Here is a 14,942-nt window from a genome sequence, read left to right as displayed (position 1 = left end):
TGGGGCCTATCCCAGCTGACTGAGGGCGTGACGCGGGGGAAACTCCGGGCGCGATGCCAGTGCACCACGGTATCTATCTCTTTATCTATCTTTTTCTATGGTTTAATTAATACGGTCCTAGATCACTTCCATTTAATATTGATTTTGAGATTTTGTTTCACGCATGAGCTTGACATGTATGAAGCACTGACAACTTGTTTTTTGTTTTTTTAAATGTAAAATGTTCTTTAAAAATCAATGTGACAGATTCTTTGTAGAGAACTGTCTGATTGTTCATCACCACCTGTCTGACTGTCTCCTTGCCACCTGTTCCCAGTGTATGTCTGCTGTTGTCAGGTCATGTGCTTTGCCTCCTACCTGCTCCTGTCATTTCCTGTATTACTCCATACTGTGTAGGGGCAGCATTGGCTTAGCGGTAGAGCGGGTCGTCCAATGTTCCCAAGATCGGCGATTCGATTCCCGCTCCCGCCCACCTCGGAGTGTGAGCTGACAGTGGGAGGTGTCAGCTCACCTCCGGAGCACTGCCGAGGCGCCCTTGAGCAAGGCGCCATCCCCTTTTACAAGTTGCTCATTTGGGGCGCACCCTAACCCGCCACTCAACCTCCCTTTACATGCCTACAGGCATGTGTGTGTGTGTGTGTGTGTGTGTGTGTGTGTGTGTGTGTGTGTGTGTGTGCTACAGGGGCCTGTACACACTAACAAGTACGCATGCGTTTGATTGAAGAATTTACTAACTACAGTGTGCTCTTAATTTCCCTTCGAGGATCAGACTTGTATATAAAAAATTTTCAAAATTATTTCCAGTTTTAATAAGTGTCGGTATTCTTTTTGTTCTTTGCTGTTTCGACTTTTCTTTATGGATTTGTTCAGCTCTCCTGTTGTCTGCACTTGCATTAAAGATCAATCTTTAACATAGGATTGATCTTCATGAGTGCTCAGAACTTACTCTCCAGGTGGAGCACTGGAGATCTTTAATTATGGCGTTGTTCCTACAGTCTCTGATACTGAGCAGTTATTACAAACAAGCCATGACTGGAACCTCCACTACGATCAAATGACTAAAGATTACAAGGAAGTAGCCTACATTTTAAAAATACATCTCGATACTCCTTCCTCTTATTTATGTTTATGTGCCCAAAGAGGGGTGTTGTTTGCTGTCAGATATGAAGAACATAAGTGACACAAAGGGGCTTGTTCTCAGCACTAGTGAGTAAATGAGGTCCAGTGGGACTCGTGTTATCTTGGGTTTGCACAGTGCACAGACTAGTGCTCTGATGTGGTTACTGTCTGCCAGTCAAACATTGTCTACGTCAACTTAACGCCAGGATATCTGCTGGGAATACAGGAATAGCACTCACAAACGCTGGGCCCATGCAAGAGGGGTTAATTCATCACTCCATGAGACGTCAAATTTTTCCCAGTAGATTTCAAACATGTGCTATATATATTTTTTACTAACCATCCATTAATAAATTCAGTTTCTGTATCCTCCCACATAATGTTTTACACCACCTTTCATGAAATGATTTTATTCTTTATTCCTAATGACAGTCTTCCTGTAAGTTTCGTAGTTTATTGAAGCAGATGCAGCTGAACTGTTTTTGTAGTTGAGGGTTGGAGCTCAGTAGATTAATAAAAGTCTTAGGATTCAACTTTTCAATCACTCATCGGTTGGACAGAAGTCACAATCTACTTGGGAAACATACACAATGATTACCAGCCAAAGATTTACATGAGATAGGACGTAGTTAATCACAGGAAAACACATGAATGAAACATCTCTAAAATGATCAGTTACTCAGAGACCTGATGTCAAAGAATGTGACTGAGTGTGTGAATACAATTTCAAAGTTTGATATACAGTCAGTTATTTCATTTGTTGCAGCACACCACAACAGGGCACCAGTAAAATGTATTTGCTTTTCTAATGCATGCATTAAGAGCCAACTTTTGTTGGGCATGCTGCCCAGGTCTAAAGCATGTTGAAGTGATCTTTACCACCTATTTGACAATTTTCTCTCTTTATTTTTAATGTGTCTGAGAGAACAACCTCATTATTTGACTGATGGACAATCTCCCTTTCAAGGATCCCAGTCATCTCATGACAACCACACATGCTTGAGAAACACAGAGGCATTTCCCCTCTGGTAACTGCAGATAGTAAAGCCACCACTCTTGAACCATTGTTTTGTACTACATTGGTTTTGATGGTTAACAGCAAGTCTTCTATTCACGCAGCTCGCCTGCTGCTGTGGAAAAAGCAATCTTGGGTGAAAAAAAAAATCTGGTGTGTCCTGTGCAGGACTTAATTAGACATCCTGCTGCCAGAGGAAGTCAACAGATGAGACATAGTCAGGAGGCAGGTTTACCACTGAGATGATAAGTCTCACAGCAATTTGATGAGATATATTCTCATAGAACCTTTTCATATATAATGCCCGAATGAAAACTCTGTAGCTAAATGACAGATGCTTTGTATTAAGCATGAACAGTATTTTCTGTTTTAGGTGTAGGTGTAAAGATTATACTGTTCAGTTCTTCAACCTTGGCTGCTTTCACCTGAATCAGGTATATTAACTCACTAAAAGCACTTAAACTATTTTTATTTTCAGCACTCTCTCAGAGAGCCAGTAGAAGAGCCGTGTTACACAGAGGTTTTATATTCCTGCAGGGTCAAGTCCTACAATTGTGCAACACTAAACACAGAATTGTTCCAGCAAAGTAGAAAACTCAGCATGTTATATAAAGGACCGCACCAGTATTTCTAGCATTTTTGGGGGGGGTGAGTAGCTGCAGACTGAGGCTATCTGGTGGAATATGTGGATACTTTTTGACTAAACCTTCAATATAAATTAGGGAGAACATCTGTAGTGTGAGTTTTAACTCCAGGCAGAAGGTGGATAATGTCAGAAATGTCATAACGGATAGGTGTTCCAGCATGTGATGGATCCATCTTCCAGCTGACTAAGTGTGGCTGCTGGATAAATGTGTAACAATGCCTTTGGGAGGACCTGCTTTATAGCTCGAGGTGCTTTATGTTCATGTACAGGTGGTTCTTTAAAAAAAAGTAGCTGTGGGGGATCACTTCTGAAGGAAAGATCCATAATAAAGACAAAGACACTGCATTTTCTTTGACTGTAACATGATTGTCTAGCTGGCGTGGTGTAATTTAAAAATATGACAATATGGAGGATAAATAGAAATCTTAACTCCCATGTTAAATATAGAGATGAGAGTGAGTAATGGCAGAAATATATTAATCTCCTTTCCTTGACTACAAACTCTGCAGCTCGCCCACACAGGCTATACTGGGAGAATACCTCGTGTGACTCCGACCGCAGGGAAGCCAACTTCCAACACCTTCATGGTCCTCACTTCTTTGAAGAACGATTGTACTCTGATTACTGTATCTTAGACTACATTAATTTAGTGCTAAGCTCTAAATACTGTAGTTTTGATTTTATAGTGAAAATAACTCTCAAAAGTTCACTCAGTATGTTGGTTGTTAAAAATCTTTCAATCACATACAGTATAGACAAACGCAAGGGGTTGCACCACGCACAGACGTTCAACAACACACAAAGCAGGAAATCAGATCAACATTAGAACTACTACTGATTAATAAATCAAGTAGTGAATATATATTAATTGCCAATATATCAAATAAATGTACTTTAGAAATGAGTGAATGTATGTGCAAAACTACTATTGGCCCATAGATTGCTGTCATAAGTTTGTACCAGCATCCTTGTAACATGTTTGCTTGGTTGATTCTCACTGATGACTCAACACTGGCTAATACACGTCCTTGGTACACTTTACATAAGAAGCTACCACATTCAGGTCTACCCATTAAACTGTAACCAATAGCCTACTAGTTGGGAAACAGATCTTGACGAACAGGAACAGACAGAGTGTGATGGGGCCATTCAGAGAGGATTTCCCTGTGGAGTACTTCTAAAGAAAGAGTCCTACAACAGGACCTTGTTATACAGTAGTTTCTCACTCCTCTTAAAGCACTGATCCGATCTAGACTGAGCACAGACTGAGAGTGATTAACTAAATGCAGTCTCTGATCCTATGAAGAGGTTAAAAGCTACTTTAAATAACACATAAGACCATGCATGTGCACAAATACACCTATATTGGGACAAACAAACAATCTGTCAATGATGCCTCAGAGAGACTCAGAAGTAACGGAAGTTTTATTATTATAAAAACATTTAAAAATATGAATAAGACCAAGATTTATTTGACATATAGTCAAGAGTATATACCGTTCAGCTTTGCTTTGTCTCAGTCTGTCCACAAAGTTACAGCTTCACTCATGGAAGTACCGTGAGGCTTAGCTGACAGATGTCTTTTCAATCAAGCTGTGCTGCAGATGACAAGCAGGTCTAATCTTCAGCCATACATCAATATGAAGCCTTCAGTTATCTGAATGGGCACCGGAGTCATCACTCACTCAGCTGTCATTTGTGTCCCGCTCCATTTCAATCTGGATGACATGCCAGGTGCTCTGCAAATATTACACTTCTACCACCAACCACTGAACACCAGAAGTTTCTGGATAACTATTAACCTCTAAAATTACTTATCGAATTCAAACAGATCTTTAGATCTTCTTCAGAGAAATGTAACTGCATTATTGGAAAGTAGTGCTCAACTTACAAACATTCAATTTACGAACATTCGGAGACAAGAACAAACGCAGGACTATTGTCATGCAGTTCCGCGTTCTGCCACAACCCCCATAAGGGCAGCACCGATGCGTTCACGCAGCTCCAACACTCGTCTCCCCATCTTGCTGCTGTTTGTTGTCTATGTGAACATCTCAGAGTGTCAGGCTTCCTTGGATACTTTACTGTTTATCATGGATGTCAAAGCAAAGGATAGTGAAGATAGTGGTCAAGTTAACTGAAGTAACGTAAATTTTATTAATATTTTTTATTAATATTTTTTAAAAACCGACATATAATAAAGAAAGATGCCACTTTGAAATGACCTGCACCTATATTGTTTTTTTTAGCATGTGTTGTTTTTATGTGGTCAAGTTGTCCCCCTGTTGGAACTAAACAATGGGGGAAATGTGTTTTCGGGTGGGTTTCTGCCTGGAAGCATTAACTGACGCTGAACTCTGAATGTTTTGCTATTTGATGTTAACTATTGGTCGAGTTAGCTGAGAAACTTAATGGAAGTAAAACAGAGTAATCAAACATAAGTGGTGTGTAGGACTTTTGATGACATCAGCACAGGAAGCACATCAGCACATAATTCACGTCAGTGTGGTGGAATTCCTCAGTGGATTAAAGCGTGATTTAAAATTAAAATGAACTGAAATGGTGATTATAGATTGAAATTCAATAAATAACGACTTATTCAACTTTAATTCAACTCATGAACAGCCTCTCGCAACAAATTTTGATATTCATATGTTGAGTAATACCTGCATATGAATATCCAGGAGATATGGTGTACATCTTACACTCTAAAGCAGTGGTTCTTAACCTGGGTTTGATCGAACCGTAGGGGTTCGGTGAGTCGGTCTCAGGGGTTCGGCGGAGACGGAGGTCAAGACAAAACACGATGTGTCGGGTGTTTTTGCCGAACATACACGAATCACTGTGTACGTTTGACACATTGTGTCAATTTGTGATGACACGCCCCCCTTAGCCATCACTGGCTGCAGGTGATCACGCTACATCGATTAGCCTACGTGTGCTACAGAGGATTCTGCACACTCAGTAGTCGATTTATGCCTGTCATGATGGTACGTCATATGATTGCTTCCTTAATATTTTAATTCATAGTAACTATGTTGAGCAAAAACAGAAAGTGGTCGGACGAATATGAGCAACGTGAATTTACATGTACTGTATAACGGAACATGATGGGTGTCAGCGTTCTGCATGATTTGCAATGTCAAGTTGAACAACTCTAGTCTGGCACTGGCACAAATAAAGGAAAACGTCCTTAAGGTACATGAAAAACAAAAGAAACAGACTTTGCTGTGAAAATAACATAAGAGTAGCACTTGTCAAGGTGAAGCCACGCATATCTGAACTGGTCTCTCAGTAACAACAGCAGAAGTCACACTGATTTGTAGGTAGGTAAATTTCATGTGAATTCATTCAATGTCTTGGTTTTGTTCTTTGAAAAAAGTTGCATTAATGCACAATTCATTACATACACCAGTAAAACATATACAGTACTTTCTTTGCATATTACAATTACAATTAATTAATTAAGTACATGTAAATTGGAAAACAATGTTGGTGACGTATTCAGTATCTTCAGTTTGAATATTTTTGCTATATATATATATATATGTGTGTGTGTGTGTGTGTGCATATATATTCATTCATCTTCCAACCCGCTTAATCCGCTAACGCAGGTCGCGGGGTAGCCAGTGCCTATCCTGGCAGTCTCAGGGCGTGAGGCGGGGGACACTCTGGGCACGACGCCAGTGTACCGCGGAGCTGTACATATATATATATATATATATATATATATATATATATATATATATATAATTTTTTTTTTTTTTTTTCCTTTTTTTTTTTTACTTTTTTTTTTACTAAAGAAGGGTTCGGTGAGTGAGCAAATGAAACATGCAGGGTTCCGTAGCTCCAACAAGGCTAAGAACTACTGCTCTAAAGATTCTGTGAGTTCCAAACACAGAAATATGCAAGCATAATTAACACACCTAGTTTTGGCTTCACACCAAAAAACACAGGTGATGATTTGTGAAGTTCATCTCCAAACAATTACAAAATCTATTACGTAAATCAGCATTTGGATCAAGACATACAGACATACAGTCTATGTAATCAACACTGAAGTGAATATATAGTATATACTGTAGATTAGACTGGCCTTGGCAACAGCAGATATCCAGTATAAATGAAAAACCTGATCAAAGAGACAGCTTGAAATGGTAGCTGAATTTATTCAGTGCAGCAGGCCTCAGTTTAACATTAGGTCAAAGATTTTGGACCTGATGATTTTTTTCAGTGAGAGTCAATCACATAAGCATATTGACTAACTGGAATCTTTGAGATGCTCTAGTGAGAACAATATGAGGTGAAGCTTCAAATGTCAAAAACTTTAGAGAAGCAACCAGAATTCACCAAGAAAGAATCCAAAAATAGCTGGCTCAGATAATGTACCAGCGGGCTGGTGGGGCTAGATGTTCAGGATACTGAATAAAGTGATCTACAGCTCCAGATACAAAATAAATGGAAGCAGTTCTGATGTGAGGTCACTTTGCCTCAGAGCTCTGTAGATTAAAAGCGTGATTCGTGATTCTGTTGGTTCCTGCACTTTTGATACTCCATCAGGATGGATATTTTTGGACATCTGGCACATCAAGCATGCAGTACCTCATGGACAGGATGAATTTGTTGTCATGAGCAAATCATTTACTGCATATGCTGGAGGGCCACTGGGAGATTGACTAGATCCTCCGTCACTGAAAGAATCTATTTCTCTCTGTCCCATCTGTAAGCCTAGGACCCTTAATACACAGAGCTTGATATGATCCCTACTGAAGAGGGATGCTTTTATACAGTAAATACAACCTGTGACTCTCCAGTTAAAGATGGTGGGGTGTCTGCATGGACAATAGGTGTGGCTAATGAGACCTATGGTAACAGATGAGATTTTCAAAGCTAATGAGAGGTGTAAAAAATGTGTGCCACAGGGAATCACATCTAAAACGCAGCCACTTCAAAATTACTTGGAAAAAAAACAAAAGACAGAAATCCAGCGGTTCTCACTAAGCCACACTCTGCTGGTGTGTGGAGATGCATTAAAATGCAGCGCAGGTACATTTCATCACACAAACTTGTCAGGGCAGCATGTCAGGGCTATTTCCTCTCGGTAGCATGTGACAAGGCATCAAGCTCTGTCAGCAGTTCGGACCAATGATAGATGGCATACAGACTGTTATACTGTAGAGCCCATGGTGTGCCAACCTTAACACACTTGTGCATGCATGCTGACACACACCTCTGAAGGTCCAATTTGTTTTTATATCTGAAAGAAGATGACATAGCAGCACAACTTACTGACCTCGTCTGCTAACAGGATTATTGGGGATGTGCTAGAGTCACAGCCAATGAACCAGATGTAAAACCATACAAGAAGCCATACTATGATACAGCTGATGACAAAAGTGGTTAGATGGCACTCTTACAGTGCCACAAAACCCCTTTTGTTAATACTAAATACTAAATACATACTAAATTCAAATTGTTGTGTTAGTTGTTGAATGTTACCTGTTTTCTAGATTCAAAATGTTTTTTTTAAATAATCATCTCATAAGTAGGGTAGAAGTTTTAACTTGTTACTTTATTAGTAGGTAATAATTAACATGTTACAGATCAGTTAAATCCAGTGACATTAAAAGGTATTGAGTTTCTAGCTTTGAAAATGTAACTATCTGTTTCGAGTAATAATCTGTTACAAATGAACCTAAATAAAATTACTAAGTATTTACAAATTACTTATGGATCCACTGAACACTATAAATGAGAACATGAGGGTTGCCAGGTTTCTTGGCAGAACCATCTGGACCAATTCTTAACAATTTATCAACATTCATAGATGCAGATGGGAAAGAACGCAGCAAATAAAAAGTACAAATACTTGGCACTACTGTAGATGTAGATGCTGATAAGTTGAAGTAAAAGAAGTGAGAAACAAAATATGATTGCCTTATTTGCAATTTTTGTTTGCATCTTACAATTACAATTAATTAATTACGTACATGTAAATTGGAAAACAATGTTGGTGACATATTCAGTATCTTTAGTTTGAATATTTTTGCAATATATTTGCTCATTACAGATAAGTTATACTGCAGCACTTTATGTGGTATTAATGCATGTTTTGTTTTTTTTAATCTAATGGACTTACATCTTGCTGCACAGATGACCAGTAACAACTTGAATCTTGATAAAGAATGACCATGGCCTTTTATCTTTTTTTTTTTAAAATGAACTAACATGACCATAAGGGACTGAAACCAAATTCCTAATAATAGTTTGGAAAACAGATAATTGGTAGTCAGTAAAGCATCAATAAAATATTAGCAGTTTCAGCCTAAAACACCATTGATAAAGCGTTCCCTACAAGTTTCCCTATTTTTCACAATGAAGAACAATAGTTCCTATTAATCTGTAATAGCAAAGAGTTCAGACTGAAGATCTGTATGCAACTTACCATATTGACTTCTGACACCATGTCAATACTCGCCACATCTATACTCATGCCAACAGCAACCGGTGGACCTTGAAATAAACGATAGTAACAAAAAGTAAAACTTAAAAACATTTATAACTATGTGCTGAACGAATTCAGTCTAAAAAAACAAAAATACAATAAAGTAGACACATTTACAACTAGTTGAGTGTAATAAAAGAAGGCAGGGCAACATTAGGGTGACGCGCACCACCGGAGGGAGACCAGACTTACCTCCAAAGTCCGGCCGAAGACGAATATCATATCCCTTCAACAGTTTATCCACGGTCTCCTTCACGTAAGACATGTTCCCCGGTTCGTTGACGCTGAAAGACAGAAGTCGACATGATGGTGACCCTTCCTGGGGAGCCTCTCGGTGCGCCCCGGCGCCAGACACTCACCTCTGGGCGCAGCACATCACCGCCACGACCAGCGGCAGCGACAGAACATCCCAGAGCCCCGATTTCTGGGGTCCCCACATCCCGCGAGTGGAGAGTGGCGCTCAGCGAATGAAGACACGACTACACCGAGAAATCAGGTGAGACTTCCTCCACACTGCGTGGAGCCCGTGAAAACATGCTCCAGGAGCGGGGCAGCGGAGCCGGTAGGGCGCCCCGCACCTCCGTCACTCGGTTAGCAGCAGCGGCTCTGACTCCTCAAAGCCTGTCCGACGTCCAGCAGCGCCTTCATGGAGGTGAAAACCCACTGGCCGCCGCCGCGTGGAGCCGCACGCGTGGAAAGCGGTGTCTGAGGGTGTGAGTAACCCCTCACACCCGCCATACTGACGCTGAATCTGAGTTTGAGACGTGAATATGACTTCATGTCGGTGAGCCTGTCTCACGTGACCGCTGCATGTCCCGAGCCGGGTGTCTCACCGAACGGGAGGCGGGAAGACGTCACCGCTGTCCTCCAGCGCGGGGACATTCAGCACCCCCGTGTTGTATGTCAGCTCTGTTACTGCGGTTAAGAGACTCTCCCTAAACAAACTGTTGGCTGGCTGTCTACATACCAAACAGGTGTGTTACAAATGTCCACTATATAATATTTAAACTACTAAAGCCCGGGAAAAAATTTAATTTGACAAAAGAACAATCCCCTGAATTGAAACTAGGGTTGACTGATTTAAAGTTCTTTTTCTTTTCCTTTCGGCTTTTCCCTTCAGGGGTCGCAACAGTGAATCAGTTGCCTCCATCTAACCTTGTCTTCTGCATCCTCTTCTCTCACACCAACTTACCTTCATTTCTTCTTTCACTACATCCATAAACTTCCTCTTTGGTCTTCCTCTAGGCTTCCTGCCTGGCAGTTCAAAACTCAGCATCCTTCTACCAATATATTCACTATCTCTCCTCTGGACATGTCCAAACCATCTCAGTCTGGCATCTCTGACTTTATCTCCAAAACCTCTAACATGTGCTGTCCCTCTGATGTACTCATTCCTGATCCTATCCTGACAGGTGACAACAGTCACCTCTTCTAGTCTTTGTTGTATCTCATTTTCCACATTCATCAACTCTTCAAAGTACTCTTTCCATCTTCCCATCACACTACTGGCACCTGTCAATAGACTTCCATCCCTATCCTTAATCACCCTAACCTGCTGCACGTCCTTTCCATCTTGGTCTCTCTGTCTTGCCAACCTGTATAGATTAGTCTCTCCCTCCTTACTGTCCAACCTAGCATACGAGTCATCATAAGCTCCTTGTTTGGCCTTTGCTACCTCTACCTTCACCTTCGGCTGCATCTCCCTGTACTCCTGTTTACTCTCCTCAGTCCTCTCAGTGTCCCACTTCTTCTTAGCTAACCTCTTTCTCTGTATACACTCCTGTACCTCCTCATTCCACCACCAAGTCTCCTTAACTACTTTCCTTCCAGATGACACACCAAGTACTCTCCTACCTGTCTCCCTGATCACATTAGCTGTAGTTGTCCAGTCATCTGGGAGCACCTCCTGACCACCCAGAGCCTGTCTTAACTCTTTCCTAAAAACCATGCAACACTTCATTTTTCAGCTTCCACCATTTCGTCTTCTGCTCTTCTTTTGCCCTCTTCATCTTCCACACCACCAGAGTCATCCTACACACCACCATCATATGCTGTTTGGCTACACTCTCGTCTACCGCTACTTTGCAGTCACTGATCTCCTTCACCTCCTACACCATCTACACAAGATGTAGTCAACCTGTGTGCTCCTACCACCACTCTTATAGGTCACCCTATGTTCCTGCCTCTTCTGGAAGAAAGTATTCACTATAGCCATTTCCATCCTTTTTGCAAAGTCAACTACCATCTGCCCTTCTGTATTCCTCTCCTGGACACCAAACCTGCCCAGCACCTCCTCATCACGTCTGTTTCCTGCATCAACATGTCCATTGAAGTCTGAACCAATGACAACTCTCTCACTTCTAGGTATGCTCCGCATCACTTCATCAAAGTACAACCAAAATTTCTCCTCCTCCAGCTCACATCCTACCTGTGGAGCATACCCACTAATAACATTGAACATCACACCTTCGATTTGGACACACAGTATGTCTACCTTCCCTCTCTGCTTCATGTCAGCCAACTCTCTACCTTTTCCTGTCATAGTTCCAACATTCAACGTCTACTCTCAGTCTACAACGTCTACTCTCAGTCCTATACTCTTGGCGTTCCTCTTCTCTCGCTTCCTACAAACACACTTTCCTCTCCTTCTTCGACCAACAGTAGTCCAATTTCCACCGGCACCCTGTAGGTCAACAGCACTGATGGCGGTCATTGTTAACCTGGGCCTCGACCGATCCGGTATGGAAGTCATAGGTTTGATTCGCATGTTTGATTTGGCAGAAGTTTTACGCCAAATGCCCTTCTTGACGCAATCCTCTGTATTTATCCAGGCTTGGGACCGGCACAATAAGACACTGGCTTGTGTCCTCTTGTGGCTACATTGGTTGACTGATTGACTGATTTAAGCATTTCGCCAAATTTCATTTGCCAGCCTTCACTTCACTTCACCTGCTGCTCAGTAAAGTGACGTCTTGTTCCCTGTGAAGGTGAACACTGGGCCTAATGAAGGGTCATGTTTGTGTGTTCTGTCTAAAGACCTCCTTGTCTGGATGGAGACCTCTCACAATTTAGTTTGAGCATGTTCTCAACCCTCAACCCTCACCGCCTGAAAGGAAAGCACCAGACCTCAATGAGGATTTTACAAAGGGAGAGCATGATACCCCCTTTCTCTAAAATGGCTGAACAGAAGGTGTGGACAAAGTTTAGCTGTAATGAAAGAATATAATCTAAGAAGGCACCATCAAGCGTCTCAGAAACACACAGACAAAGAAGTGATTTTCCTTTGAAGGAAGTTCGTTTTCGAACCTGTTGAAAAATGTTTTCACTTCAAAGTACTGACAGATCCATAAGAAAACATTGCGTTATTCATTTAATCATTAAATAATATACAGTCGGGTGGCACGGTGGCGCAGTGGGTAGCACTGCAAGGCGGTTCCGGGTTCGAGTGTGTGGAGTTTGCATGTTCTCCCCGTGTCTCCATGGGTGCTCTCTGGGTTCTCTGGCTTCCTCCCACCTCCAAAAACATGCACTTCAGCTTAATTGTCCGGCCCAAAATTGCCCGTAGTATGTAAGTGTGTGCGTCCGTGTTTGTTTGTGCCTCTGTGTGGCTCTGTGGTGCACTGGCATTGCGCCCGGAGTTTCCCCTGCCTCACGCCCCTAGGGAGCTGAGATAGGCTCCAGCTCCCCACAACAGCGGATAAAGCGCTTCGGCAGATGAATGAATGAGTGAATGAATGAATGAGAATATAATAATTTAGTAGAAGTAATACATTCTGTCTTTAGCTGTTTGCACTGACATGACCAGTAGTTCTCAGAGGCATCATCTTCATTGAACGTTTGCCAATTTCAGCTATATATTGTTCTGTATTGTTAAGGATTTGTGATACTTTCATTCACAAAGTCTAACCAAAATGTTTGTGAATAGCCTTTTCTTCCATCACTAAGACGAGGCAGTGATATGAAGATGCAGGTGTCATTAAACACTATTCTGATGAAACCAACATGTAATAATATTGATTAAAAAAGCAAGTAAATATACTAAAGTAATATCAAAATGGCAAAATAACAAAAATCTTGCATTTCTTTTGACTAGATTAATGTTAATAATAACTTGATTTTTGAAATTTTAATAGTTGTCAAAGAAAAAAGGCTATATTTGTAACTCAATTTGAGTCATCTAAATCTGAGTTACAAGATAATGTTGCTTAAATGTAATAAAAACAGCTTTTGATACAGGATTAGGATGAATTTAGTAGACAGACAGAATTGACACTGCAGGGTTAAGGTCGGGGTCAGTAATGATCTAGTGTTAACATTTGTTAACTTTTTAGCATTTAGCCTAGCATCAACCAGTTATTATTGCTTATGACCATCTCAATCTTTAGCAGGCAGAAGTTGGAGTTTACATAGGCCAGCTCTACATACTTTCCATGGTTCAGAAAACATGACTTAATGTCTTGCGAAAATAAAGTCATCATCTGACAACTAATCAGATTTTCAGGTTTGATCAATGACAAAGATCAGTACTAAATGAATAAGAGTTGTTTGTTCTTGATTCTTTGTAGCAGGTGTGGAAATAAATCTTAAGGTCTGCCGTGAAATTCTTTTGTTTCATTTGATTTAGATTGCTCCCTATCAATATTTGATTAGGCTGTAATCTATACACTTTTCTCCAAGTGCTTGTTTCTGTTTACTACTGTATTTACCAGAGTGGAAGAAGTTCAATAACACTGCAGTATTGTGCTTGGACTGGACTCTCCCCAACCTTTTTCCTCTGAAGACACAGAAGCCTTTCTGTGCATAGTAGAAGTAAGACTCTTCTACTTCTGAACTGTTCAGAGATTGACTCTTACCTTGTATCATAGATGGCGTAGAGCTTCTTGTTCACATCGACAGCATTCCTGTAAACAAAAAACAAGAAAAGCTTTCTGTAAGGTAAAGTACATAAAGAGCACATATTTTGCATAATCCCAGTTGAAGATGGGTTCTCCAAACTCACTGCTGGATCACAAATTACTCTTTGAACTTGATCTTATCTAATAAGATTTCAATTAAATCCACCACCTGTACCTGAATCAGTTGGTTGTGACATGACCTTAATCCCGGTGGAGATAGCTACAGAAAAATGAAATATACTGTAGTGTTCTATTTATATTGCTGGCAGATGTGTGACACATTGTCTCCTCCTGCAATCTGGACCATTAACCACAAAAAATAGGACTATTTCTTTTCAGGTGTATGTCCCACTTCCATCAGGACTACAATAGGCTGCCCTTAGGAGAGTGAAAATGGTGGTAGTGTAATGGATGAAGTTTATAAAAAGTAGTATAGATAAAAGAAAGCATCTCTAGATTTGATCTTTCTTGTCACATCACTATGCTAAAATCAGTCATATAATATTCTAAAAACAGTATTTTCTAATCAGATCTGATACCAGAATGTGGGCATTGAGAGACAGCAACGCTTTAAGGTGTTTGAAAATACAGATGATCTTACAAACTGCTGACTTAGGTTAACCTATAAACCAGGAACAAATGCTTGCTGAAAGCCAAAGTTTTGATTATCATCCCCTTTGAATGTCAGTCAAAACTGAAAGACACATGGATATCAACAGATGGATTTGTGATAATTGAAGTCACTGAAGATGCTTTCTTGCT

General features: G+C 40.7%; 1 protein-coding gene across 1 annotated transcript in view; it reads right to left on the bottom strand.

The window, feature by feature from the left end:
- gabrb3 (gamma-aminobutyric acid type A receptor subunit beta3) overlaps nucleotides 1–14,942 on the bottom strand; it is a 47,162-nt gene that overhangs the window by 16,521 nt on the left and 15,699 nt on the right. Inside the window, exons 2-4 of the mRNA XM_068318892.1 lie at nucleotides 14,139–14,186; nucleotides 9,478–9,569; nucleotides 9,226–9,293 (exon numbers count right to left, since the gene is read on the bottom strand). Coding sequence (XP_068174993.1) covers nucleotides 9,226–9,293; nucleotides 9,478–9,569; nucleotides 14,139–14,186 — 208 coding nt within the window. The remainder of the gene's footprint in view (nucleotides 1–9,225; nucleotides 9,294–9,477; nucleotides 9,570–14,138; nucleotides 14,187–14,942) is intronic.

The sequence above is a fragment of the Antennarius striatus genome, chromosome 7 (assembly GCF_040054535.1).
Source record: "Antennarius striatus isolate MH-2024 chromosome 7, ASM4005453v1, whole genome shotgun sequence".
Taxonomy (NCBI): Eukaryota; Metazoa; Chordata; class Actinopteri; order Lophiiformes; family Antennariidae; genus Antennarius; species Antennarius striatus.
The sequence above is the reverse complement of the archived record's forward strand: the minus strand, read 5'-3'. Positions and strand labels throughout refer to the sequence as shown.